Source organism: Castor canadensis, chromosome X, assembly GCF_047511655.1.
Source record: "Castor canadensis chromosome X, mCasCan1.hap1v2, whole genome shotgun sequence".
NCBI classification, from domain to species: Eukaryota; Metazoa; Chordata; class Mammalia; order Rodentia; family Castoridae; genus Castor; species Castor canadensis.
Genome location: NC_133405.1, coordinates 39,784,344 through 39,810,543, shown reverse-complemented (window position 1 = coordinate 39,810,543; position 26,200 = coordinate 39,784,344). Strand labels below are relative to the sequence as shown.

General features: G+C 34.8%; 1 protein-coding gene across 5 annotated transcripts in view; it reads right to left on the bottom strand.

The window, feature by feature from the left end:
• Positions 1 to 9,124: 9,124 nt before the first annotated feature.
• Positions 9,125 to 26,200, bottom strand: part of Il13ra2 (interleukin 13 receptor subunit alpha 2) — a 49,564-nt gene continuing 32,488 nt past the window's right edge. For all 5 annotated transcript variants that reach the window (XM_074064046.1, XM_074064045.1, XM_074064048.1 and 2 more), the window contains 9 exons: positions 21,699 to 21,825; positions 19,810 to 19,961; positions 18,213 to 18,366; positions 17,590 to 17,710; positions 14,831 to 15,015; positions 13,468 to 13,613; positions 12,016 to 12,160; positions 9,902 to 10,017; positions 9,125 to 9,240 (listed from right to left, as the gene is read on the bottom strand). In XM_074064046.1, the coding sequence (XP_073920147.1) occupies positions 9,190 to 9,240; positions 9,902 to 10,017; positions 12,016 to 12,160; positions 13,468 to 13,613; positions 14,831 to 15,015; positions 17,590 to 17,710; positions 18,213 to 18,366; positions 19,810 to 19,961; positions 21,699 to 21,792 (1,164 nt within the window). In that variant the 5' untranslated portion in view covers positions 21,793 to 21,825 and the 3' untranslated portion in view covers positions 9,125 to 9,189. The remainder of the gene's footprint in view (positions 9,241 to 9,901; positions 10,018 to 12,015; positions 12,161 to 13,467; positions 13,614 to 14,830; positions 15,016 to 17,589; positions 17,711 to 18,212; positions 18,367 to 19,809; positions 19,962 to 21,698; positions 21,826 to 26,200) is intronic.

Here is a 26,200-nt window from a genome sequence, read left to right as displayed (position 1 = left end):
AAAAACTAGAGTGATGAAGGCAATATTGGCATTATCTGCTGATGACTGGTTAATATCTGGAGAACACAAGAAAGATTATTGTACACATTAAGAGAACTGAGCAAGATGGCTGAGTAAAAGACTTTATTTATTTTATTTATTATAAAACAAATTATTCCTATGTATTAAAAACCAATTACATTTATAATGGGGAAAAAGATATCATTTCAATAACTACAAACAGATAAGTACTTGAGAATAAATTTACTAAGAAACATGCAATGTCTATTTGAAGGCACCTTTGAAATGCTGCTTAAAAACACAATACAGGACTTGAAAAAAATGGAAAGGTACCCATTTTCTTGACACAACAATAAAAATGCCAATAAGATTGTGGTAGGGAGTAAATAAAGTTAATTCTGAAATATATGTGGAAAAACAAACATGTAAGAAGAGCTAGGAAGGGGGGCTATCCATACAGATATTAAAGTATATTATTAGGTTGTATAACTAAACAGAGAAGTACTGATGTATGACTAGATTTACAGCTCAATGGGAAAGAAAAGAAATCCAGAAATAAACTCAACTACATACACATGAATTAAACATATGATAAAGGAGGAAGTTATCATTGCATTTGAGGGAAAAGAGTTCAATAAACTGTGATGTGGTTGTGGGCAATTATCTGTAGAAAAATATAAACGAGAAATTATTGTTCTATACTTCATAATTCATATATACCGTACTATCACCTACCTAAAACGCCCTTCATCTATTTTTGATTAGCAATGCCCAGTTGTTCTTCAAAATTCAAGTCAAACACCTTTTTGCCCTTATTCCTTTTACTGAACAGTTCATCATAAAGCTGTCAGGTGAGAAGTAAAGATCAGTATCCATGGTCAGGGATAGGAGAAGTGAAACCACAGGGGCTTGTAGTGAGCTGTTGAGATGAAGCAGGGTGAAAAGAACACCCATGCAGAGTAGCCTAGTGAGAGGAGTCAGACCTCAAAAAGGTGAGATGAGATTCACAAAAGAACAGGGAGGGTAGAGGGGGCAGGCTAGGTAGAGCTGTCACAGCTTGATCATTGCAAACAAAGTGTCTATGCTAGAAACTGTTCTGGCATGAGTTAGTACCCACATCATATTAGGAGACCATCCACATAGGGAACAGCTTGACACAAAGGCTCAGCTCAGTCAGAAATAGCCAAATAAGAAGGTGGCCAGGTGCAGAGTCAAAGCCTGACTGAGGAGAAAATTTACAAGGACATAGATTGACATGAGAAGTCAGAGGTCAAGCCAGGTGAAGAGGACAGGGGAAGGAAGGGGAAACAGGAGTTAAGAGAGTGCAAGGTGATAAAGCCTAGCAGGGATAAGGGGGCATACTTGTAAAATAATGGCCTGGCATGGGGTATCAGAGGCTGTGTAGGCTGAGGAAGGCATTCTCACTGGTTGGAGGCAATCCAGTATTATGTGACATCATAACCTGAGTAAAGTAAGGAGGACACTCACACACATGCACACACACACACATATTTCCCGAATTCCGTCCAATGACAGGGAGACTGGAAAATAATTAGCACATATAGCCTTCATACATTGGCTTTCATTTATTTTTTGATAGTACTGGGGGTTGAACTCAGGGCCTCATGGTTACTTGGCAGGCACTCTGCCACATGAGCCACTCCGTCGGCCCCCATACATTGGCTTTTGAATTTCATTTTCTGCTGAAAGAAATTGAGACTCCACAGAGAAATACTAATTCCATATCAAATGGACCCAGAGTATCTTCTTATACCCAAAATTAGAAAGTGGTCAAAGAATGATGCAGACATGTCAAAAGAACAAAGAAGCTAACTTAAAGAAGTTCCCACTGGTGGAATCTGGAACAATATGAGCATCAAAATTAATAATGATAGAAATAGAATATAATATGTTGTGTAGAATAGGAAGCTATTAATCAAAACAAATAAATTATAAATCTTAATGTTCATGAAAAGTATAAAATATTTATTAATTACAAAATAAATTTTGATAATACAAAGCACTTACTAACTACAAGATACATGAGAGTAACTTTATGGTGAAGAAGCCTGACAGCAAGCACTTTGGTAATCAAAATGAACATTGTTGAGACATTGAAATTGTGCACCACCTGATCGAATGCAATGAGATGGACATAGCACCAATTTTGAGATGCTCCTATCAAAGGAGCATAACATGAAACAATCACGAAGAAGCATTGGATGAGTCAAAATAAAGAAGAATCCCACAAAATAATTGGCCTCCAGTTTTGGCATCAGGGCTTTATACAATGAGCTGGGAATGTTCCTTCTGCATTTAGGAAGAATGTGGACAACTGGCATGGAACTGGCAGGCATTCTTCAAAAGCATGGTAGAATCCACCAGTGAAACCAGCAGCAGCCAAGTTTTTAGGGGGAGGATGGAGAAGGAGTTAAAATTATGAATTCTTTTTTTTAATATTTAGATTTTTTATTTCTTCTTAAATAAGTTTAGCCTGTTGTGTCTTTCTAGGAATTTGTCTGTTTCATTTAATTTTTATAATTTGTGGTGAAGTACTTATAATAATTTTATTTCTCTAGAGTTTTAGTAATATTTCCTTATTCTCTTCTTTTTTAGTACTTTGAGTCTTTTTTCCTTCTCCACTTCTCTCTCCTGGACTCCTCCTTTTTCAAATTTTCTTTATTTTTTAAATTCTTTTTCATAATTCTAACTAAGATTTTCCTGATTTTATGGCTCTTTTCATAAAACCAATTTTCTGATTGTTGTTTTTTCTATCCTTTATTTAATTTTTAATATTTGCAATCTTCTGCTTGCTTTGTTTAGTTAGTTTTTTTTTTTTTCAGTGTCTTAACTGGAAGATCAGGTCATTAATTTTACTTCTTTTTATAATGTGAGTTTAGAGCTGTAATTTCCTTCTAAGCACTTTTTTGACTGCATCCAATAATTTGAATAAGCTATGTTTTTGTTTTCATTGGGCAGGGATTTGAGACATAGTCTCACTATGTTGCCAAGGCCGGCCTTAAACTCACAATCCTCCTACTTAACCACCCTATTATTGGGATTATAGGTGTGGGCACACTGCTTTCAGTTTCTTTTTTATTCTTTCTTTCTTCCTTCCTTCCTTCCTTCCTTTCTTTCTTTCTCTCTCTCTTTCTCCTTCCTTCCTTCTTTTCTTTCTTTCTTCTTTTTGAGACAGGGTCTCCCTATGTGGCCCAGGCAGTCCTCAAACTTGAGATCCTCCTGCCTCAGCCTCCTGAGTGCTGGGATTATAAGCATGCTCCACCACACCCAGCTCATTTTCATCCTTCTAAAAACATATTCTACTTCTCCCTATGATTCCTTCATTGACCCCTGGTTATTTAGAAGTATGTTATTTAACTTTCACAGATTTTTGTTTGTTTACTTATGTACAGGGGGTACATTTACATAAGTGCTGCTGAAGGAATGGTTCAAGTGGTAAGAGTGTCTACCTAGTAAATAATGAGACCCTGAGTTCATATCCCAGAGCTGCCAAAAAGAATTTTTTAAAAAATGCTTACAATATATCTTAGATTCACTCCCTCCATCTTTCCCTTTTATTCTTCTCTCCCCTTCATAGAACAGCTTCAGCAGGTCTCATTGTTTCATTTTCATACATGAATACATGGTACTTCCACCATATTTACCCTCCTTCACCCTTTCCTTATGCATTCCCCCTGTCACCGGTACCAAGCCCCAGACAAGACTTGTTTTACCTTCCTATCCTTCATTTTTGAAAAAAAGACATTTTTGTTTAAGATAGCTATACAGGGATTTTCATTGTGACATTTCCATATGTTTCTTTATTTCTCAATTTTCATTATATCGGTATTCATAGAACATAGGTTATATAATCATAGCTCTTTTACTTTTATTTAGGCGCAAGACATATCCTGGAGAATGGGCCATATGCTCTGAAAAAGAATGCATATTCTGCTGCTGTTAGATTAATTGCTCCATAGATGTCTGTTAGGTCTAGTTGGTTTATATTAGTGTTCGAATATTCTATTTCTTAGTTGATCTCCTTTCTATTCGTTAATCCATTATTGAAGATGGGTTGTTGAAAAACAACTGTAATAGTTAAATTGCCATTTCTCCCTTCAATTCTATCAGTTTTTTTCTCAATGTATTCTTGGGCTATCTTGTTAGATGTACATAAAATTGTCATGCCTTCCTAATGGACTCATTCTTTTATCATTATAAAATGTTTTTTTTATCCCTAGTGATTTTTTAAATTAAAATCTTTTTTTGACATTAGCTTAGTCAGTTCACTCTCTTATAATTCATGTTTACATGGTATACCTTTTTTGCTACTCTTAATTAAAACAAATATTGTTGAATGTAAAGTGTGTTTTCTGTAGGCAGCATATAATCCAATCTTGCTTTTGTTCCAATCTCAAAATCTCTGCCTTTTAACTAGATTAATTAATTCACATTTTACATTATTATTATGATTGGCTCTATGAATGCCATTTTACTTTTTGTTTTTTTTCTATGACTTACGTCCTCTTGCTCTTTTCCCCTTCATCATCATTTGTGTTAGGTAACCATTTTTAGAGTAACATTTGAATAACTTTAATGCCTTTTCACTATACTTAAAATTTTTATTTGTTTATTATTTGTTTATTTATGTATTGGTGGGACTGTGGTTTGAATTCAGGGCTTCATGCTTGCAAGGCAGGTACTCTACCACTTGAGCCATGCATCCAGCCTCCCAAATTTTTATTTTCTTAATGGTTGCTCTACAATTTCAGTGTACATCTTATCAGATCCACTTCAGATTTATGTTTACTTAATGAAAGTGAGATATAGAAATGTTGCTCCTATATAGCTCTGTCCCTTCTTTTTGTGCTATTATGTTGTTATTCACATGATAGCTATGTTTGTTACAAACTCAATAATACATTGTTACAATTATTCTTTTGTCTTTCAAAACAGTTGAGCAAATGAAGATACTGATAAGATTTGCTTAGTGAAGTTTTTTTGGTTTTGGTTTTGGTTTTGTTTTGAGATTGAACTCAGGGCCTTGCACATGCTAGGCAAGTGTTTTATCAGTGACTTTTATCTCCCAGACCTTAACAAATATTTTAAATTATCTTATCTGCTTCCTTTTATTTCTTCCTGTGGATTCAAGTTAGCATTGAGAGTCATTCCTATATTCCAAGTTTGCTTCCACCCACTTCTTTTGTGCTATTATCATCAGTTGTCCTATATTTTTATATGTTAAAAGTTCAACAATACAATTGTATGCCTATTGTTTTACATTATTGCTTTTTAAATTAGGAAAAGAGAAGAAATATGCATTTAAAATGTAGGTAGATTATAATTACATAGTTACTTTTATTATCCCTTTTGCACATGTGTGAATTTGACTTAATATGTAAAATCACTTGCTGTCAATCTGAAGAATTTATTTATTATCTCTTATAGGGCATATTTGGTACTCTTTCAGTATTTGTTTATCAGATAAACAAATGTATATAAAACAAAATGTATATAAAATAAAATGTATTTATTTTACCCTCACATTTGAAAGATAGTTTGCGGAATATAAGATTATTTTTGGTTGATATTTTTTGTTTCTTTCAGTACTCCAAATATACCATACCACTGTCTCCTGTTGTGCTCTCATTTTTTTTTTAAATGAGAAGTCAGGAGTTAATTTTAGTAGGTTCCCTTCTTTGTGGATGTCTTTGCATTTATCCTATTTGGAGTTCATGGAGCTTTTGGGGTGCATAAATTAGTGTTTTTTAGCAAATTTGCTAAGTCTTCAGCCATTATTTCTTTAACATTTGTCAGTTTCTCTTTCTTCTCTCCTTATTGCACTCCCATGACAGGAATATTGGTGTTTTTAATGGTTTCTCACATATTGTTCTCTCCATTTTCTTTTTTCTCTGTTCTTCAGATTATAAAATCTCTGTCATTATCCCTCAAATTCACTGGTTCTTCTGTAAATTTAATTTTTCACTTGATTATTATATTTTCAATCCAAAGTTTACATTTTGGACTTTTTAAAATAATTTTTTGTCAATATCCACTCTTTGATAAGACTGTCCTTGTAGCTTCCTTACTTCTTTGAGCATGGTTTCCTCTACTTTTTAAACGTATTTATAATGACTGCATTACAGTTTTGTCTATTAAATTTAGCATCAGGGCCCTGTCTGTGTGGTACCTTTTACAGCTGGAACTATGGACTTAGGAGACATCCCTGGTCTTCTTGGCTAGTCCTTCTCTCCCATTGTGGAACCTCTGCCCTACAAGCAAGCTGAGGTGAGGGTTATTGGAGACTAGTGTTCTTGGCCTGCTGTGTTGGAGTAACGTTTCTGTTCTACAGGTGGTAGCTATGTAGAGGAAAGGAATCTCAGACTTCACTTTCTGGAATATATCTTCTGCAACACAGAGCTAGGGTGGATAAGGAATGTTGATGACCAACCCTTCCTGGAGAGAAACCATAACCTTCTACCGGGAGCTGGGAAGCTCTATGTTGCCAGTTAAACTTATCTAGAGTGTTTTTCATTTCACTGAGGTGATTTAAGTTGTGCTCATAAGTTGAACACCTTAAATAACTCTCAGATATGTGGTAAGGTTAAAGAATATTAAAATACAGTCATGTGTAATTTAACAATGGGAATATGTTCTAGAAAATGCATCATTAGGTGATTTTTTCATTGTGCAATATCATAGAGTATACTTACACAAACTAAGGTGGTTATAATTCCACTAGAATATATAATCTTATAGGATCACCATTGCATATGTGACCCATCACTGGCTAAAATATTTTGTAATACACACATAGTATAAATAAAGCACCTGGCACAGAAACTGACTAAGTGGTAAATGTCCCTTCTCTCGTCTTCAAGCAGATGACTCTCTTATTCAGGCTGAATAACAACATCTGTACATTAGCAGTGTCTGGTATATGGCACGTGGGTAATAAATGTTGAGATGAATTTAAGGGTGAACAGATGAATGGAAAAATGGGTGATCAGAGTAATTTTTTAAATTTATAGTAAGTAATTTATCGATATAAAATATGGGTGTTGTTCATGTTTTAATGATATATTCCGAACAGACTAATCAGAATAAACGCTATCAGAAGTGGTTACATAACTAGCAGGACATGGTGAAGAAAAATGGGGTTCCTCTTCAAAAATTAAGAATTTCAAGATGGCAACATTAGATCATTAAACCATGTTTGGGGCCCTTCTAAGTACACCCGCATATGAAACCATCCTTGCTCATTTCAGCCCTAGAATTGGGTCCTGAGGGACTCCTACTGTGACAGGTGTTATTCCTTAGTTGCTGGATTTATAAACCTCTAGGAGAGAGGATGCAAAGGAAGGAGTTAAGGCACCCCTAGGTAGCAGAAGACAGATGGGTGAGAGGGGCATTGTCTATGTACTAAGCATTTGGGAAATATTCAATACCTTAAAATTCCAACATAATGTAAAAAAATGGAAGTTCACAAAATTCAATTTCATTAAATTTGGGGTCACATTATTGTAAGGTTAAGTAATACAGCTAGTAGGTCAGGAATTCCAGAGTCCTTTTACAAGATTTAGTACCACTTGATTCAACTATCTACTTTGTTGGGGCAGTTCTGGTTGGGTTTCTATGTTTACGGCAGTGATTTCAGAAATCTTTTGATTAGTAGCTCTTATTATGCATGTGTTAAACAGGGGAAATAGAATACTAGCTCTCCAAAAACTATCTAGCATCTAGGATGGAATTCTATGTCATTTCCAGGTCTCACCTTGACCTCTCTCCTTCGCATTCCTCCTTCCCAATACCCCTCATCAAACTAAGAATGAATTCAGCCAAACCCTGGTTTGACGGCAATTGGCAATTATGTCATATCTTAATTCATATTACTATGGGAATTTTAATGTTTAACAATGACAGGCCCACTTAAGGAAATAGTGATATCATTGATGATGAGTGATAGTAAAAAGATGGAATTCTGTTTTATAGCTCAATTTTAGTTATATTTCCCATTTTAGAAGTGATCAGCAACAATGGCAGTCACAACCACAGTTATTCTGCCCCTGAGCTTACTGCTCATTAAATTATTTTAGCAATTTTTATTCAAAAACAGTGGTATATGTCAGTGCTTTTTAAATTGAATGTGCAAATGATTCTGGCAACTGTTGATTAAAATGCATACTAGTGCATAGGTCTTGGTTGGAGAATTTCTAGTAAGCGCCCATGTGATGCTTACTTTACTCTAAATATATTAAATAAAAATTAGTCCAAACTAAAACTTGGCTCTTGGTTATAATCTGTAGTCCATTATTCTCTAAGTTTTGAAGCAATTGTCTACACTTAGATAGCCATATCTTTTGAAGTTTGTACTTTTAGAAGGCATCTTACTAATTCCACAGCCTTGTGCCTTTTGGTCCTTGTACAATGAACCACAAAAATCCACTGTCAGAAATAAAGAAAGACTGGTGTAGGAAATTCCAAGGTTTTTACTTGTAGTTTATGACTTCTGAAGTTTTCAAATATGATCCCTCATTATTTCATTATATTCAGCTTTTTAAGCATTAGCATTCCTCCTAATTTTTTCTTTCATGAAATGTAAAAACACACATTTAGGACTATGAATGTACTTAAAGCTTCTTACTCCATACTGATTCTGTCTTTGGGTTACTTTTAAAGTCAAACAATCTTATTCATGGTGAATACTTTCATCCAGAATGCAATTTAAAACAAACCAAAAAATCCCCATAGAATCTCATTTTCCATGATTTGGCAGTATCTTTATGGCTTACTGCAAATTTCAAAATCACATTGCTTTATTAATACATCATTGAATAAAATCTGACCCATTCCTTGACTTCTCTACATGCAGCACTCTTACCATGGGTTTGTGAGAAAAACCCTGTTAATCCCGCAAACGTGCTTACTAGTTGAGAGTTTGAGTATTCTAAAGCCTGATGAAATATAGCAATGAAACTAGCACAATGGTGCACACCTGTAATACCAGCACAAAAGAGACTGAAGCAGAAGGATCACAAGTTCCTGACCAGCATGGGCTACATAGAAAGACCCTGTCTATAAATAAATAAATAAAACAATATCATACAGTAAAATGTACTCAACATTTGAACAAAAATTTCAGTTTAATAAGACTCATATTTAACATTTGTCCATATGATTGGAAAGCAGTCAACAGAGTGCCTCTGGATGAGAAAAAACTTCTTTTTTTGTAAGAAAAATCTGAAATTTAGAAAGAGCTGTTGTTAATAATTTGTGATTAATAATAATTTCACTGAGGATTAATAACTTAGAGAAGTAGGGAAAAAGCATTTAGCCAACAAATAAAAGAAAGAATTTCATACACATTCACACTTCTATCTTTAAACAATATGGTATTAGATTATTTTTGTTCAAGTCATAGTTTCTTCTGAAAACCCACCAACCCATGGTGATCATCCATTTTCTGAAATTCTATAATACTTCTTCAACTCAAATAGCAATCATTTAAAGTCACCTCACTGGTAATATTTTTAGGTATGGATTCTGTCTCCCCCCAACTAGAGCATGAACACCAAGGGCAAGTGCCATGCTTCAGCACTTTGATGTGATCACAAGATCTTGAGATGTGATCACAAGATCACAAGATCTGTGGCACATTCGTAATTTGTTTCTACATAACTGTTTTCAGTCACTTTCCTTTTTTCCAGTCCTATTTTCCTCCACTAAGATAAAGCCTTGTAAGGTTAATTTTTTTAATGACTGAATTTTCTGAAGGCATCATAAGCCACACTGCATCAATTGTATACCAACAATGAGTAGGCAAAATTATAAAATGTTGGTCCATCAATTCTGAATGTTATTTACTGTCTCAGACTAAACATTATAGTGTTGTTCAACTTACCATTTTCAGTAAAGCTCTTTGCTTATATGAAATCAGATAAGCCAGTAATATAACAAATAATGAAGCAAAAGCAAATGGTATTACAAAAAATATCAGTGTGTCCTTCCATATATCACCTAGGATTAAAAAAATCACAAAAAGGGAAACTGTTAGAGATTTATATCTAATTTTGGAACTATATCATTTTATAAATAAACTCCCAGTAAATGATGCAAAATCGAATTAGATGATTGTTTGCTAGTGTATAGACACCACAATTGTATCTAATTATAGCACTCCTTATAAATTGTACAATTTTTATACAAAACAACTACTTTATTGAACTGTGACATCTCTTAATTTCACTTATAAAAATGAATCCCAAAGTACACTTCTTATTTCCTGGTTTGATTTTGTTGAAAATTTGACCTTGTGAAATTTTTCATTAAAAATAATGAAATATTAGTCAAGAGATTAAATTAAAATGTCATATGTCTCTCTTAACTCAATAAGTCAAATATTTACTTATATCATCTGATGCTGTAGTGAACAAGTTCTCGTCTTCAATAAAGATACCCATGTGAGTAATGGAGCTACTCTTTCAAGGTCACTTTTTAAAAAAAATTGCCTCCCATTTTATAGACTAAAGAGAGGGACAAGTTTTTCTTTTCTCTTTTGTTTCAGGGAAGTAGTTTTAATGGTTCTTCTTAGAGAAACTTCAAAAGTAAACAAAGTTTGTCCTTCCTAAACTATCTCCTTAGCGATTATATGATACATTTGGCTTCTCGGTTTATTTCCTGTCTCTACCCAACTTGAGAATAAAATACAAGTTCCAAGACAGTAAGGGTTTTTTTTATTGGTGTGCCTTCAATACTTGAGAAGAATCTGACACATACTAAGTTTTTTGCATAATAAATATTCAGTGAGTGAAAGAGAACAATAATACTGGATATTCATAAGGAGTTAATAGTCAGCAATTCATATAGAGCAGTCACATGAAAAGAGATACAATTAACAGAAAGGCCAGTGTCTGTGTGTATCTACATCTATATATGCATTTATAGCTGGATCCCTCTTTATATACCTGCAATACTGAATTGATTTCCTTCAATTCTTAATAATTATTAGTAATTTCTACTAAGAAACCTATGTATTCTGAAGCAAATCATATTTTTGCCTCATATTCCAGGTTTTTAAATTTATATTGCTATGTGATTTGAATGCCTTTTTATTGTAAGTCACTTTAAGACTATCAGAAGTGAAAGAAAAGTTTTTCCTAATCATTACATCTTAATTAGAAAATATTCACTAAGCTTAATACTAGACACTCAGAGACAAGTGTATGAATACCTGTCCTTACTTTAAGAATGCTGTTTTCTTATGATAGAGAATCAAAATATCATAATACATAACATCTGTGAAGGTAGAAAATACAATATGTATTGAAAGCTATTGAAAAATGGGGGGTGGAAGGGAAGGAATAAGGGAGAGTAACAAAACGGGTTGAATGAACCAAAGTAAAGTATACTCACAGCACAGGTACATTGAGAAACCTCTATGAATATTGACTTAGAAATTAATAATGAATGACAGGACTGTAAAATAGGTACAATGTGGGGGTGGTACTTGTGGGAGGGGGGAAGGTGAACAAAGGAGATTAAGGTGAGGTAATATGGTTGATGGTTGATGAAATAGAACAATGAAATTTCTTGAAATTGCTTTAAGTAGGGAGGAGAGGGGGTTAAGGGGGAATGCTGGTGGGGGTGATCTAACCAATGTACAATTTAAGTATATTTGGAATTGTTACAATTAATACCCCAGTACAATGAATATGTCTTAATAAAAAATTTATTAAAATAAGCTCCTGAACTCCCACAAAAAGAGCTAGCATATTTTCTTTACTTATAGGAAAACAACAATGTTCCTATTAAAGCATAATAAGAGTACTAGTTCTAAATGAATATTCAACTTCCAACAAGTCTGTCTTCTATTGAGGTACTTGCTAAGTCTTCTTATCCATTTATAGACTGTATTCAAGAGCTGTTATTTCCCATGATTACAAAATATACTTAAAGAAAATTACTTTTACTAGCAAATAGCTCTTGTTGGTTAGTTACTATCCTTTTAGCACATACCTTTCCAACATTGTTTATCACTCCACTCACTCCAAATTCCATCATCTGAGCAATACATATTCATTTTGCTTCTTACTGAAAAGCATAGTTTTTTACTGTCATTTGATGTTCTTGTGATGTTCATTTCATTTTCACCTGTGGTACTCTGAAAGCAAAAAAAATAATAAAAAGATGCCATTATCTGACCTAATTGCAGCTGGACAAGAGTCCAGCTGTCATTTTCAAAACATTTTTTACATAAAATACACATATCAAAAGACTAGAAAAGTGTAATTCTAGCAGTGATTATCTCTCTCTGTGTGATGTTTTTTTTCTTCCCTTCCTTATTTATATTTTAAATGTTTCTATAATGATAATGGGTCACTTGTAACAAAGGTCAGCATGAATGTCAGGGGAAAATTCCTAAGTAGTTTTGGTGTCTATAATGTCCAGCATTTGGACTAGTGTCTAATTTCCCAGATTCCATACACTGGAAAATGCTACATATGCTGAGTTACCAAAAGACAGAGCCATCATGTGAATGTTGGTTTTATGGAAACAACAGAGTTTGTAACCATAAGGCTGTTTTCTTTGCTTTGGTCTTATTTTGGTTAAACTTCAAAGACCTTTGTAATAGTGCTCAGGGATTGGCATGAAGCTACCACTTCAGATACAAGAATATCACAAAATCTGTAGATGATCTCACAGAAAAACATAATCACTGAAACAAAGACTTGCAGAGTTTTTCTGATTCAAAATTACAGTTTTTTATTTGCTTTAACTTATCTTAGAAACCATCATAACATTGTGGACTGAGAGTCAGGTCTTGATTCTTGTGTAATTTGATTGTCAACTCAATTCATCTCCCTACGACCTTTAACTCAATTCAACAACCAGTTTTCTCATCTGTATATGAAACAGATTAATTTGAAACCAATGGCTTACCTACTTGTCTCCACCACTCTCTAACTGGAAACCAAAGAATAAAATAGCATATAACAATGTGGGGTTAAAGGCACCACCAGATTGTTGTCAGTATCCCTTGTTATAAACCCCTCTTCTCTGATTAAGCTATTCTCTTGTAGCCCTGCCATACTCTAGTTCTGGCTCATGGCTGTTACTAAGAAGAGGTTTGTGGGGTTTTTTTCTTTTGTTTTTACCAGAGGCCTCTTCACAATCCATTTTAGTCCCTTGGCAACTTTAATGTATTGACACAAAATTGGAAACAAGTGACTAGATCTTCTCTAGGATCCTATGTAGCTTTTAAATTGGTATGACTGATTACACCTTCAGAATGCAAACATCTTTCTTTTGTCCACTAGATTTAGCTTTCTGGAAATTAAACTAAGATACATGTCATGCTCTGTCTATCATGTGGTTGGCAATTAGTTTTGATTCTCAAATTTCCTGCTTGATTTAAAAGATTGCATTTATTATTTTCCCAAATAAATGCAATATTTATATGATTCATACCATACAAGAAATATCATCTTCTGTGAGCACAATTTCATAAATGAAACACCTTGCTGGAATAGGTCCTTTAGGCATGCTCCATTTCAGATTGATTTCAAAAGTATTCTCCACAGTGAGACTAAGAGAGTCTGGTGGCAAAGGCTTAACTGAAAAGCAAAAGGAAATCATTTCAAAATAGAGGTTGTTGAAGATAACAGTAGACCTTTTCCAAAGCTGAAGACACATAGTAACAGAAGCTGAGTGGCTCAAGATTATTTCCTATGATGTGAATAGAAGTCAATGTTTCCTGCCAACTAAGATGAGTTTACTGAGGAACTTGATTATTTTGGGAACACATATTTTGATAAATCACACATTAACAAATATTTAAACCCAAGAGAAATGTTAGAAGACCCAAACCATTTTCCCACATTACAGCTTTAGAAACAGCAACCACAACTGGTCTTGCTACTTTTTTAAATTATTATTAATTTATTCACATGTGTATACATTGATCGGGTCATTTCTCCCTTCTGGCCCCGCCCCCATCCCCTCCCCCCACCCTTCCAGGCAGAAGCTGTTCTGAGCTTTTCTCCAGTTCCTTTGAAGAGTAGACATAAACAATAATAAGAAAGACATAGCACTTTTGCTAGTTGAGATAAGGACAGCTATATAGAGAGATTCTTAGCATTGCTTCCATGCACAAGTATGTTACAACCCAAGTTGATTCATCTCTAACTGATCTTTATACTGGTTCCTGATCCCCTTCTCGTGTTGACCTCTGTTGCTTTAAGGTTTCTGTGTTCATTTCTGTGGAGTGGGGACATCAAATGCTTTCATGTTTTGGGTTTTCTATCTTACTAATAGATAACACTCATGTAGTATTTATGATGTGTCTAGCACTGTACCAGGAATGTTGCATTATCTCATTCATGTCTCACAATCAACCTATGAGGTGGGCCTCAATCATCTTCATTTTACTGATAAGGAAAGTGAAACAAGATTTTGAACAACTGACCCAAAGTCACATATTTAGAAAGTTGAAGAGCCAAGATTCAAACCTAGGTCTGGCTGACTGTAGACCCTGCTACTCTTCTGTTATAACTGAGAACATAGAAAAATATCTAACCATTTGCCTATTGAGGCCTAGGAATAAGGGATTCCAAAATTATCCTATCACTAACACTAGACAAAAGACTATATAGCAGATGGACACTGAAGGTGGGAAATAGATTGTGATTTCTTTAAAAAAGTGATGGTTTATATTTCATTCTTATCTTCCATACTTTTCCAGCTGTGCACATCCATACCCTCTCCCTTTCCCAGAAACAGCCTGAACTAGACAAAAGAAGTTGAAGTTAAAGTTGTTGTTTGTTTGTATCACCTATATTTTGAAGCTGGAAAATGAAATAGCTGGATCTGATAGGTTTGGATGCTGATGATCCATTAACACAGATAAAGAAATCTTTATAGTCTGATGACTCCAAATGGGGAAACCTGCATCCAATGTTTTTTCCATTAGCCTTGATGTAATCATCACACTGTAATGCATGATCCAAGCCCTCATACCTGTAAAAAGAAGTATTATGAGAGTTGGGTTTAACAATACTTCTAGTATCAATGTGCTCCAGTTTCAATTACCTTAACAAATTGTGGGAATAAAAAATAATCTATTCCCATAATATATACTGAGCACCTACTATATGTCACATGCTGTAATAAGTACTAAAGATCCAACAGTAGGGAAAGAAGACATAGTCTATGAATTTCATAGAGATTGCAATCTGATGAGAGTCTTCACAAAATCTCAAAGACAAAAACAAGTTTTCTTACTTTTGTACTTAATATGTCAACTCACCAACAGATTGTGAAGCAAACAATACAATCCCTATTAAGAAAACCTTGGGTAATGCTATCTTTTTAATATTTTACTGGCAAAATTATTTTAGAAGAAAGCAGATTTAAAAGTAGATATAAAATGTTATTTCATTTAATAAAATGAATGAAAATCCTCTGAGGATATAACACAAATCTATATATAAATCTCAGAAAAGCCAATGGGGTAGAATGGAGGGAGAAAAGAAGTTGTTTGGCAAGTAACTATCTAATTTTCCCATTCTTCTGAACAAGAAATGTTACCATATCATTAAATTCAACTTCATTCCAGTAATACAGCTAATGGGAATTAAGGGTAGGGGAATTCCCTACTGATTTTCCAAACAACAAATGCCTGGCTTATTTTCCTAAAGAATAACTTGCAGTGCAAAATGTGAGATTAATTTAAAAAACAACCAAAATTCCTTTTGAAAACAGGCCAATATAGCAGCTGATAAGGTACTAGTAAAAATATCTAGACTGTACTTAATAAACTTTATGCCAAGTATTTACTTTAGGCAGAGTTTGCACAATTGTAGTGTCTTGGTTAGTTCACCTGATTAGAGTTTGGGAGACTTGAGTTCTAGATTTGAATTTATACAGATAGATTTCTGCCAGAGGAAAAACCTCAGGATATCCTTTTTCCCCAATCTCTAAAATGTTGATATTTATTCCTCCCTATTTCACTAAGTGACGATAAAAATTATGTTAAACATGAACTCCAGTAAACAAGAGAACTGGTGCTTTATTTACACATTTGTCTTTTTTATCTAGAACAGTGTCTGCATTTAATAGATGTTTATTATTTGCTGAGTTAATGAACAAATAATCAGAAATGTACCCATCCAATTCCAGATGAGGAAACTGAGACCCCAAAATGGAAAATTACTTGCCCAGGCCAACCTGTCAAGTGATGCAAGAACAAGTATTAGAACCCAGTCCTCAGGAGTATTAGTAGTTTATGCCTCTTCACATAGAGTATGATTTTCTAAAGAATGATGCCATGATAAGTTGGGCTTAAACCTCACAAATAGTAACACTTTTACTTCTCTTGGTATTTTTTTTTTTTTACTTAATAAATATCCAAGGTCTGATGCTGACCTATAAATTTCCAATGCTAACATCTTTTGTTTTATACAATTAGTTAATATTTAGTGAAAATGTACTGGAGGTAGTCAAGAGAAATATAAAAAATGGTTCATGCCCATCAATCCTTAAAAATTTGAGGAGATAAAGCACATATATATAAGTTTAAATATCATCTGAAAAATAAATAGTTGACAGCTATAAAAATAACAGTTCAAAGAAAAATAAAATAGAAGCTGACATGAACAGTAAAGGGTCAATGAAATTGAATACCAGATGAGCTTTGAAGGATGGATGTGTTGGTGAAAGAGAGCCAGAGGGCATTCCAGATGGCAATGCACACAAAGGCACAAAATACTGTAACATGGATGACAAAAAAAAAATGTAGAGATGGATCTAAATGGAGTAGAACATTCACATTGGTGATAGCAAACCATAATGTTAGAAAGGAAGTGATACAATGAAACTCTTGAATCACAGCCTAGATTCTACCCTGAGGGCAATATGCAGCCACTGGAGATTTTAGAACAGGGGTTAGCATATGAAAATGGCAATGTAGGAAGATACAGCTGGCTACAATGTGCAGACTGTACAGGAAGGGGTAAGATTGGAAGAGGAAAGATTGAAACAGAGCCACCATCATTTGGGAAGCTACAGCAACCATCTAGGCATGAAAGGAGGGGAAGATTCTTACAGTAGAGATGGGAAGTAAAAAACAGACCTGCAACTTTGCAAAGTAGTGCTAGGACATGCTGATCATTTTACCATGAAACAATTGAGGAAGGAAAGAAGTAGAAGAGTCAAGATGGCTCAAGTTTAAAAGCTTCAGTGACAATTAACAAATGTAGGGAGTAAAAAGGATCCAGCTGAATAGATAAGAGATTTTCTAAAAGGCAAGACAGCAAATATGCCCAAACATTTTAGATTACAACTACATCTGTCTAAAAGATACAAAATGGAATCTACTATAGAAGCAATGACTGCATTCCTTATGTCATTCATCAAATTCCTTACAGCATCTGGAGGTTAAAACCACTTACTCCCATTGAACCCCCAAATAGTTATAAATAATCATCATGATAAATATAGTGACTTTAACTTACTAGAAATATAGTTATTCATATTGTGGATTAATTTGAACAGATATTTTCTAATATGGAATTGAAAATATAAATTACTTACCAGAAAAACAAGTTGTAATTTGTATCAATATGTACACCCATGCCAGGTTTCCAAGAACAGAGTAAATATTGCCAGTTATAATACACACAGTCCATATCCTGGATTTTAGTTTCCACACTTCCTAGGAAATGAATGCACCATGAATGCTTGACAAGGCACGGTGATGAATCATTTGTAAAATCATCATATAATTTTATTTCATTTTCTTTGGCTGTGTTACTTCATTTAGCAATCAACATAATGAGGAATATTTTTAAAGGAAGTTATTGGAAATTACCTCACTATAAGTGGATATGCAAAACTTTTGAGAGTTCAGTTTTTAATACTAGTGTGTCCCAAAGTATGACATTATTTTAGGAGACATGCAGCAATTGCATACTTATCAATGTGATCCCAAGACTGGGAACAATATCAATATAATTAGATGTAGCCTTTGCCAAATATGTTTGTTGACTGAAAGAATTTCAAAAGCCCAGTCACTAACAAGTAAGAAGGATTCTATTTGTGTCACACTGTCACAAGATTTACTGTCTATACAACCTGGTACATAAGGGCTAAAGGCCTTATTTCCTGTATAGATAGTTCTGGCAGTTCTAAATATGAAAGGTGAGCATTGTTTTAACCTTGTTCTGATGTCCAATAAGTAGCTTCTGACCATGAACTTTGAACTTCTGGTCCATTTGTGCAATGCCTTGACAACAGTGTGTGTATCTTTGCTTCTACACCTTTGTTAAGATCAAACCCATCTTTGTATTGTAGATTCTTAGTAATGATGGTCTGTTTGATAAAAAGAATAGACAAAGTCAAGCTTAGAAATAGCCATTGTATAGTGAGCCACATTAATAAGACTAAGAAGTCATCAATACCTTGGAGAGTCCCCAATATCTAAGATACTCCTGATGATTATTTGCTAAGATGCCCCAGAACTTGCCTTTGCATAGCATATCATTTGATAAGGTCATTTAAATCTTAACATTTCATTAAAATCAAAAAACAAAATAAAAAATTATTAGATGGGACAAAAGGTTCTATGGCAGGATATGCATTATAATCAACTTAGAATCAAATACATCATTTTCACATACCATATGTACATTACATGGCAAATGATTTGTCACCTTTCAAATATAGTATGAAACCTTTACAAATCACATAAAGTAAAATCCTGGAGTAACTGCTGGACAAATTATAACCTCCTGGAGGGTGAAAATCATGTATTCTCTATTCTTACGTTTCTGATACCTAACAGAGTGTCTGCTACAAAAAGTTGCTAAATAAATATTTGATTTAAATTGTTCCTTGGAACTATCTAAATGAATTATGGAGGTAAAAGGATACCTTCTGCAACAGAGCTTTGAATGACATGATTATTGAGTATGTAAATAGCTAACAATCCAATAAACTTTCATTGAGATCTTGCTACAATATGTGCAAAGAACTATGTTGTATTCTGTGGGGTGGATACAAAGGCAACCAAGACTCAACTCCTACAGACAATAGCCTCATGGTAAAGTGCAGCATATAAGACCTATATCTAAGTATGTAATTGCTATGGAAGGAATATGGCTTGAGTGTGTCCCTAAAGGTTCATGCTCAAAACTTGGTCCTTAGTGGAAAGTGGTGAATCTTTAAGAGGCAATGCATAGTGAAGGGTAATTAAGTCATTGGGGGAACTACCCTCAGAAGGAATTAACGTAGTTTGCATGAGATGCCAATTAATCTCTGTAAGAGTGGCTTGTTATGAAAGACCAAGACTGGTTTTCTCCCACTCTCTGGCTTCCTGTCCTACCATGTTCACACATGCTACCACTGTGAAGATAGCAACCATGAAGCCCTCACAAAAGGCTAAACAAATGGGGCCAATCTTGGAATTTCAGTCTCTAAAACTACAAGCCAAATAAAACTCTTCTCTTTATACATTACTTGGGTATTTTGTCATAGCAACAGAAAGTGGACTAACATAATAAGCAACTAGAAAATATGGCAAAGTACATAAATGCTCCTAAAATCCATGTTCCATAAGACCAATTATTTTCTCTTATACTTGCAATGCTACTCTTAGCACTGGACATACAGGATGCACAGGAGATAGAAGCACACATGGCAGCTTGCTATGTACTGATTGTAACTATGGGGATATGGGAATTAGAGTGGACAAGAAGTCAGGTGTCACAAGAAAATAACAATTACTCTGATATTGCAAGTACATGCTTTACTTACCTTCCATTGCTCACTACCAATATTTCGGTATTTTAATTCATATTCTACTGTGCATTCCTTAAAATTATCCAGATCCAGTGGAGGTTGCCATTGCAGACAGAGATAGCCTAAATATCCAGGGTCTACTATTTCAAAATCTTGAGGGGGATTAACTGAAATGAAATTAAAATTTTTTCTTGTATTTTATGATGAAGAATGCTAAATATAAATTATCTCTAACTTTCCTTCAACTGATGAGTGAATAAACAAAATATAGTACATCCATACAATGGGATATTATTTAGCTATAAAAAGGAATGAAATACTAATAAATTCTATAACACAGAAGAACCTTGAAACATTATGCTAAGTGAAAGGGGTCACAAAATAACACATATTACATAATTTTATTTATAAGAAATACCCAGAATGGGCAAATCCATTGACATAGACAATAGATTACTGGTTGTCAGAGAAAAGGGGGAGGGAGAATATAGTGGGCATAAGGTTTCTTTGTGAGGTGATGAAAATATTCTGGAATTTGATAGTAGTTGTTGGTTCATAAATTTTTGAATACACTGAAAATCACCAATTAGTGAATCTTTAAAAAGTTGAGTTTTGTGTTGTAAATTATTTCTCAATAAAGCTATTAAATTCTAAATTACTCCTATACAGTTTTCCTTTCTTTAAGAAATCATATAAGCAAATTTTGGGAACATAGTTCTCTCTGGGAACTATGTTTTCACAGAAATAAGAAATTCACCATGGAGTTTTTCATATGGTCATGTACATCAGAATTTGGTCTCCATTGGGAACACTTTATACATAAATCTCTCTACCAGCAAGAGTCAATCAGTATAATTCAGTGTTTACGCATATAACATTGTGACAAGACATAATAAAAAAAAAGACAAAGTATATATCTGCTATGACTAACTACCTTAAGAATTTGGAGAACAGCAGATCTTGTTAGTCCATTCTGGCTAATCAGTTCCTCTAGTTAAGTTCAGAGCTATCCCTAGAGCATGGCAAACCAGGGTACTCTTTGGAAAGACCCAGAAAAAAGTGGCTGGCAGTTGAGCAGAGTGACTTCAGGTATCCGCCCGTTTTATTTGGGCATAAGTGGTATTTTATTTGGGAGGAAATGGATCCCCATTTGGTGATTTAAAAAGGAACACACACGTACATTCAAGATTGCTATAAACATTCCTACTAGCAAATCTGGTAGTACTATAGTATTGCTCTCATGTTGCCTTTTTGTTGTTAATTTCCTCTCATTTCCGCCACATTGTTCATTTTAATACTTTCTTCGTAATACTTATTGAGGTGAGGAAAACAATTTGCAGAAAGAAATTCTGCCACAAATTATGATTTGACCTGTTACCCCAAGCACCTATAAAAATCTTTTTTGAGGATGAAATGACAACCCCATTGTTTTGATCCTTAAGGTAAGAAATCTTTGCCAAATGAATATTCTAATTACCTTTGTCAATAAGAAGAGTTTATTAGATGATTGAATAATTCTATAATTGTTTCTATATTTTACTTTAAATTTCTGCATTTTTCCTTCATTATCCAATTGTCTAAAAGTTAAGGATAATTATCAAGGAAAGTTTTCAATTAGTGGTATATCAGGACACAAGGTTCTAGCTATTTAATCTATGTCATAGAAAATCCTATACAAGAGGTATGGAAGTTTTCATTTGGTTTTTATCCCACAAAAATATTTGTCATTATCAGTTACCCAATATGTGAGTCTGACTACTAAGAACATGTATTTTGTGTAATGAACATTCTGAAATATTTCTAATAACAATCTATCTACTAGTTACGTTTATGAGGTTGAAAAGACAATTATTATTCCAAATTTTAAAGTACTCCATTAAAATCCATTTGATTTGCTGATTTACCTTTTATCTCCATGTTTGAAGACAATGTACAGTCAAATACTGTGTAAATGAGAAAGATATATAGGCAGCTGATATCCACACAGATGAAAGCCATTTCTCCAAGACTTAATACCTTGAAATCTCGTCTCTAAGAAGGAAAAATATGACACTGTAACTTTATCTTAATACAAACAACCAAGTGGCTAAATGTGATTAATAATACTTTTAAGAGCTCTCTGTGTACTTTCTACCAAGCATTGAGAAAACTGTAACCCCTGAACCATCGAAGTGGAAATAATCAAGTTTAGATGTCATGTAATTGGAATGGAAGGATTCTAGTCTCATTTTTCTAAAAGCCAAACAAAAACTAACTTCATCTGACCACACACATTCTTCTACATGCTATGAATAAATCAATCTATCCTTAAAATTTTCATAGCCCTGCACAATCTACAGCATAAATATTAAGCTAAGAATTTAAAATTATTTGTTTCTATTCTATTTATAAGCTGCAGAAATATGACTCCTGTTATTAAGTATCATTTCCTGGATGAGCCCAACACATTTAAGCATAGGAAATAGGATGGTTGTCTTCCCTGAATTATATCAAGGATCCAACCTACAATTTCCCAAATGAACACCAAGATGGGATAGGCAGTTAGAAATGAAATAATAACAACACTATGCAACACCATATCAGGGTACATTTTTCTCCACCATTGTTCTGGAGGAACAGTTGACTATAGTTGAGGCTCCTTCTTGGTACAGTGGCCTACAGACCCCAGCAATGACCTCAATAGGGTCTTTTCCAACTTGAGAGGTTGTCCGGAGGCCTCATTTACATCTCATTGTAGTTGTGGTTTCTTACACATACCTCCCCTCAAATCACTATCTTGGCTCTGAAGATCTGTTATTAAGTAAACCATTGCCCATTACCTCGTTCTTAGGAATGCCCTATTATTTCTGAGAAAATTCCATGATTATGCACATATCTTTAGCATGATCATTAGCATAATCATTAAACCCTAACCATAAAAGTGCCTAAGAATGGAGGGAGGCTCAGGGCACTTAAATGCCTACCCTCAGTTTCCTTGGGGTGTACTATCATTTTATGAAGAATTCTGCTTTAATAAAATCTAGCTTTTGCTTAAATAAATCTGCTTTGTTAAAGATTCCTTTGTGTGTCCACCCTTGAATTCTTTTCTTCAGCAAGACCAAGAATTTGCTATTTGTCTCCCTTGATAAACATGAAAACAATTCTATCATTGGTTTCCAGGTTACAGGATTGTCATTAGCGCAATGAGGGAATATGTGTGTGTGTGTGTGTGTGTGTGTGTGTGTGTGTATTACATAGTCACAAAGAAGACTTAAGTATTCTACAGTGGGGTAAGAACCTAAAGATAAAGGGGAGAAGGGAGAATGAAATGAATACATGTAAGATTTGAAGCTTCTGCCATACTCCACACCTGAGTCCACAGTTAACAACCACTCATCTGGTTTTAACTCCTTATTTTTAAAAATGAGGAAATCAGAGGACGATAAGTTGTCCAGGCTCATACAACTTTATTGGTGGCAGAGCTAGTGAGGCAGGCTAGAAGTAGAAATGTTTGGGGCTCACCTAGGTTGCCTGAGGATAGGCCAGATCACCCTTACCTGACTGGGAACACCCATGCCCCACCCCAACTCAGTTCATTATTGGGTGGGAACCTCCTGGGCCTGCACTCCCATGGGGTAGTGTAGGTTTTAAAAGCACCAGAAAAAGAAAAGCATGCTCTCTCTGCAGGTGGACTCCACCTGGGCCCACCGTGCCCTCTTCTTCTTCCCTTTCCTCACCTGGCAGAATAGGTGACTCCCCTTTTCTCAGTAAAGCTATCCTACCTCACCCCATCCACTTACTCTGCTTGGATTTTTCCATTTAGAGCACAAAAACCAAGATCTGATCACAGACTACACCAGCACTGTTAACACTAGGACTGAAAACCAGGTCTCTTGAACTCTTTTGCTAACTGTCAAATAAATGTTCTTGTCCTAAGGAGAGTCTGTCCTGCAGCTATTTTGCCAAAAGCCTCTCCCTACCCAACCTTCTTCAACCTAACCTACTCTCACCACCCAAACTGTCCATCAGCTATACCATGCAGTTTCATTATGACATTTTTGGCAGAAGAATAATTCAATAAATAGACATTGAGCACCATTTTTTGCTAGATACTATTCCAGATAAATCTGGCATAAAATATAAGGTCAAATGGCAATAGTCATGACCTTAGTAGTAAAAATACTTCTTATCATTTATTCAATATTCACAACATCCCAAGCACTGTTCAATGGTAAGCATTTTACACATATTATTTCATACAATTCTCACAATAGGGCTTGGCCCTAAGTACTATTTTTAATCTCACCTTAAAGACCAGAGGCAGAGACAGAGAAGTTAAATAAATTCCCTCAAGTCACACAGGCCATAAATAGTGAAATCTGAATTTGAATCTAGAAAATCCAGTACCGGAGCACTTAATGGTAATTGCTACTAGGTATTTTTCATGCCTAAAACCAATGTGAAGGACAGCCTAGGGTTTCTACCCACTTGGTTTAACATATACTATTGCTGACACAGTTTCCCATTGAGGATCTCCTTTGGAATGGCAAAACTACAGCAATTTCCTATTTTCAGCCTTGTTTCCCACCTCTTCAAAGTTATGTAACATAATACCATCACTCTAAAATTTGACTGGGAAGTTGAGTTTGTAGCTCAGTGTGACAGCACTTCTCTAACATGTGCAAGGCCTGGGTTCCATCCCCAGCAACACACACACAAACACATCAAAAAAAAAAATTGGCCAGATAATCTTTGAATTTTTTGGAGAAGCTCCAGGTACTTACCCATAATATGGTTTCTCAAGAAATGTATTGTCATAAGTAGCTATCACAAACACTTTTTCTTTCCTCTCCAGTTTAGAGATATTAATTGCAATCTCTACTATGTCTCTTCCTGTCTGATAATCAAGTACACTGAGAAAATTAGATAGGTGTACCTGAAATAGCCAGAGGGCTAAGGCACAGAATCCACAAGTCACAAGCTAGAGGAGGTTATGGATGGGACTGAAAGCTACCTAAAGCAATTTTAGAATTATAGCAAGATGTTGTAAAAGCTGTCAGGTCTAATTATTCTTTGGATAAAGTAAAAGATTAGGTGAGAATCTTGTTATAATAAAAGCCACAAGGGCATAAGTATCAACCTGAGTTTTACTTCTTCCTAAACCACTATGCTTAGGGCAAATTATATCTCAATTTGCATTTATAAAATGCTGGTAATGCACAAACCTGGCAAGGGTGTCTTGATAATAAGGCATGAGAAAGTGCTTTGAAAGTAGCAAATTGCTCTATGTATGTGAAAGGGGTTTGCTTCAGAGCACCTTACCGCGCAACAAAACTTGAAAATAACTTGCCTCAATCTATATATGTATCCCTACCAATTTAGTTTTTACATCCCACTTTTGGTAACGAGGCACTTATTTTCATTTTCATTGATTTCTTTTATGGCCTTATTGTGGTTTGAACTTAGGGCCTTGCGCTTGCTAGGCAGACGCTCTATCCCTTGAACCACTCTGCCAGCTCTAAGGCACTTATTATTAATTTCCAGTTCCCACCACTTTTGCCGATCTATTGTGCTACCTTTATTGATCTATCTTAATAAGAATAATTTTTTGCATTAGTTGAGCTTTTTATGATCTATAAAGAATTTATTGATAACTTTCTAATACATCTGTAGGTGTGTAAGGTTGGCATTGTATTTTTGCAAACAGTAAAAGTGGGACTTAGGGAATTGATGTGAGTAGCATAAGGTTCCACAGCTAGCACATCCACATAAAAAGGAAAGGAAAAAGAAGCAAGGGACAGCTGGTGGGGTGGCTCAAGTGGTAGAGCACCTGCCTGCCTAGCCAAGCATGAGGCCCTGAGTTCAAACCCCAGAACCACCAGAAAAAGAGAGAGAGAGAGAGAGAAAGAGAGAGAGAGAGAGAGAGAGAGAAGAAGAAGAAGCAAGGGACAGAAAAATGTTCTAAAGCTAATTATAATATGCTTTCTAAGAAATACCTTTTTTGTATATTGACAAAGAAAAAACATTCTTTCAAAAGGTGTTAAATGACCATAGGGGGTTTCTTTTATTTGATTGCAAAGAAAGTGCCAAATTGCAGAGACAAACATTAGAAGATGATGAATGGAATTTTGCAATGTTATTGAAGTGGCTTCTTTAAAAACCCGTATCAAAATATAGAGGCAGCCAGACATGATGGCTCAAGCCTGAAATCCTAGCTACTTGGGAGGCTAAGATCAAGAGGATCACAGTTCCAGGCCAGTCCAGGCAAAAAAAGTTTGTGAGAGCCCATCTCATCAGAAAAAGCTGGGGGTGGTGGCATGCAACTGTCATCCCAGCTATAGTGGGAAGCATAAATAGGAGGATCTTGGTCCAGGCCAGCCTGGACAAAAAGTGAGACCCTATCTCCAAAATAACCAGAGCAAAAAGG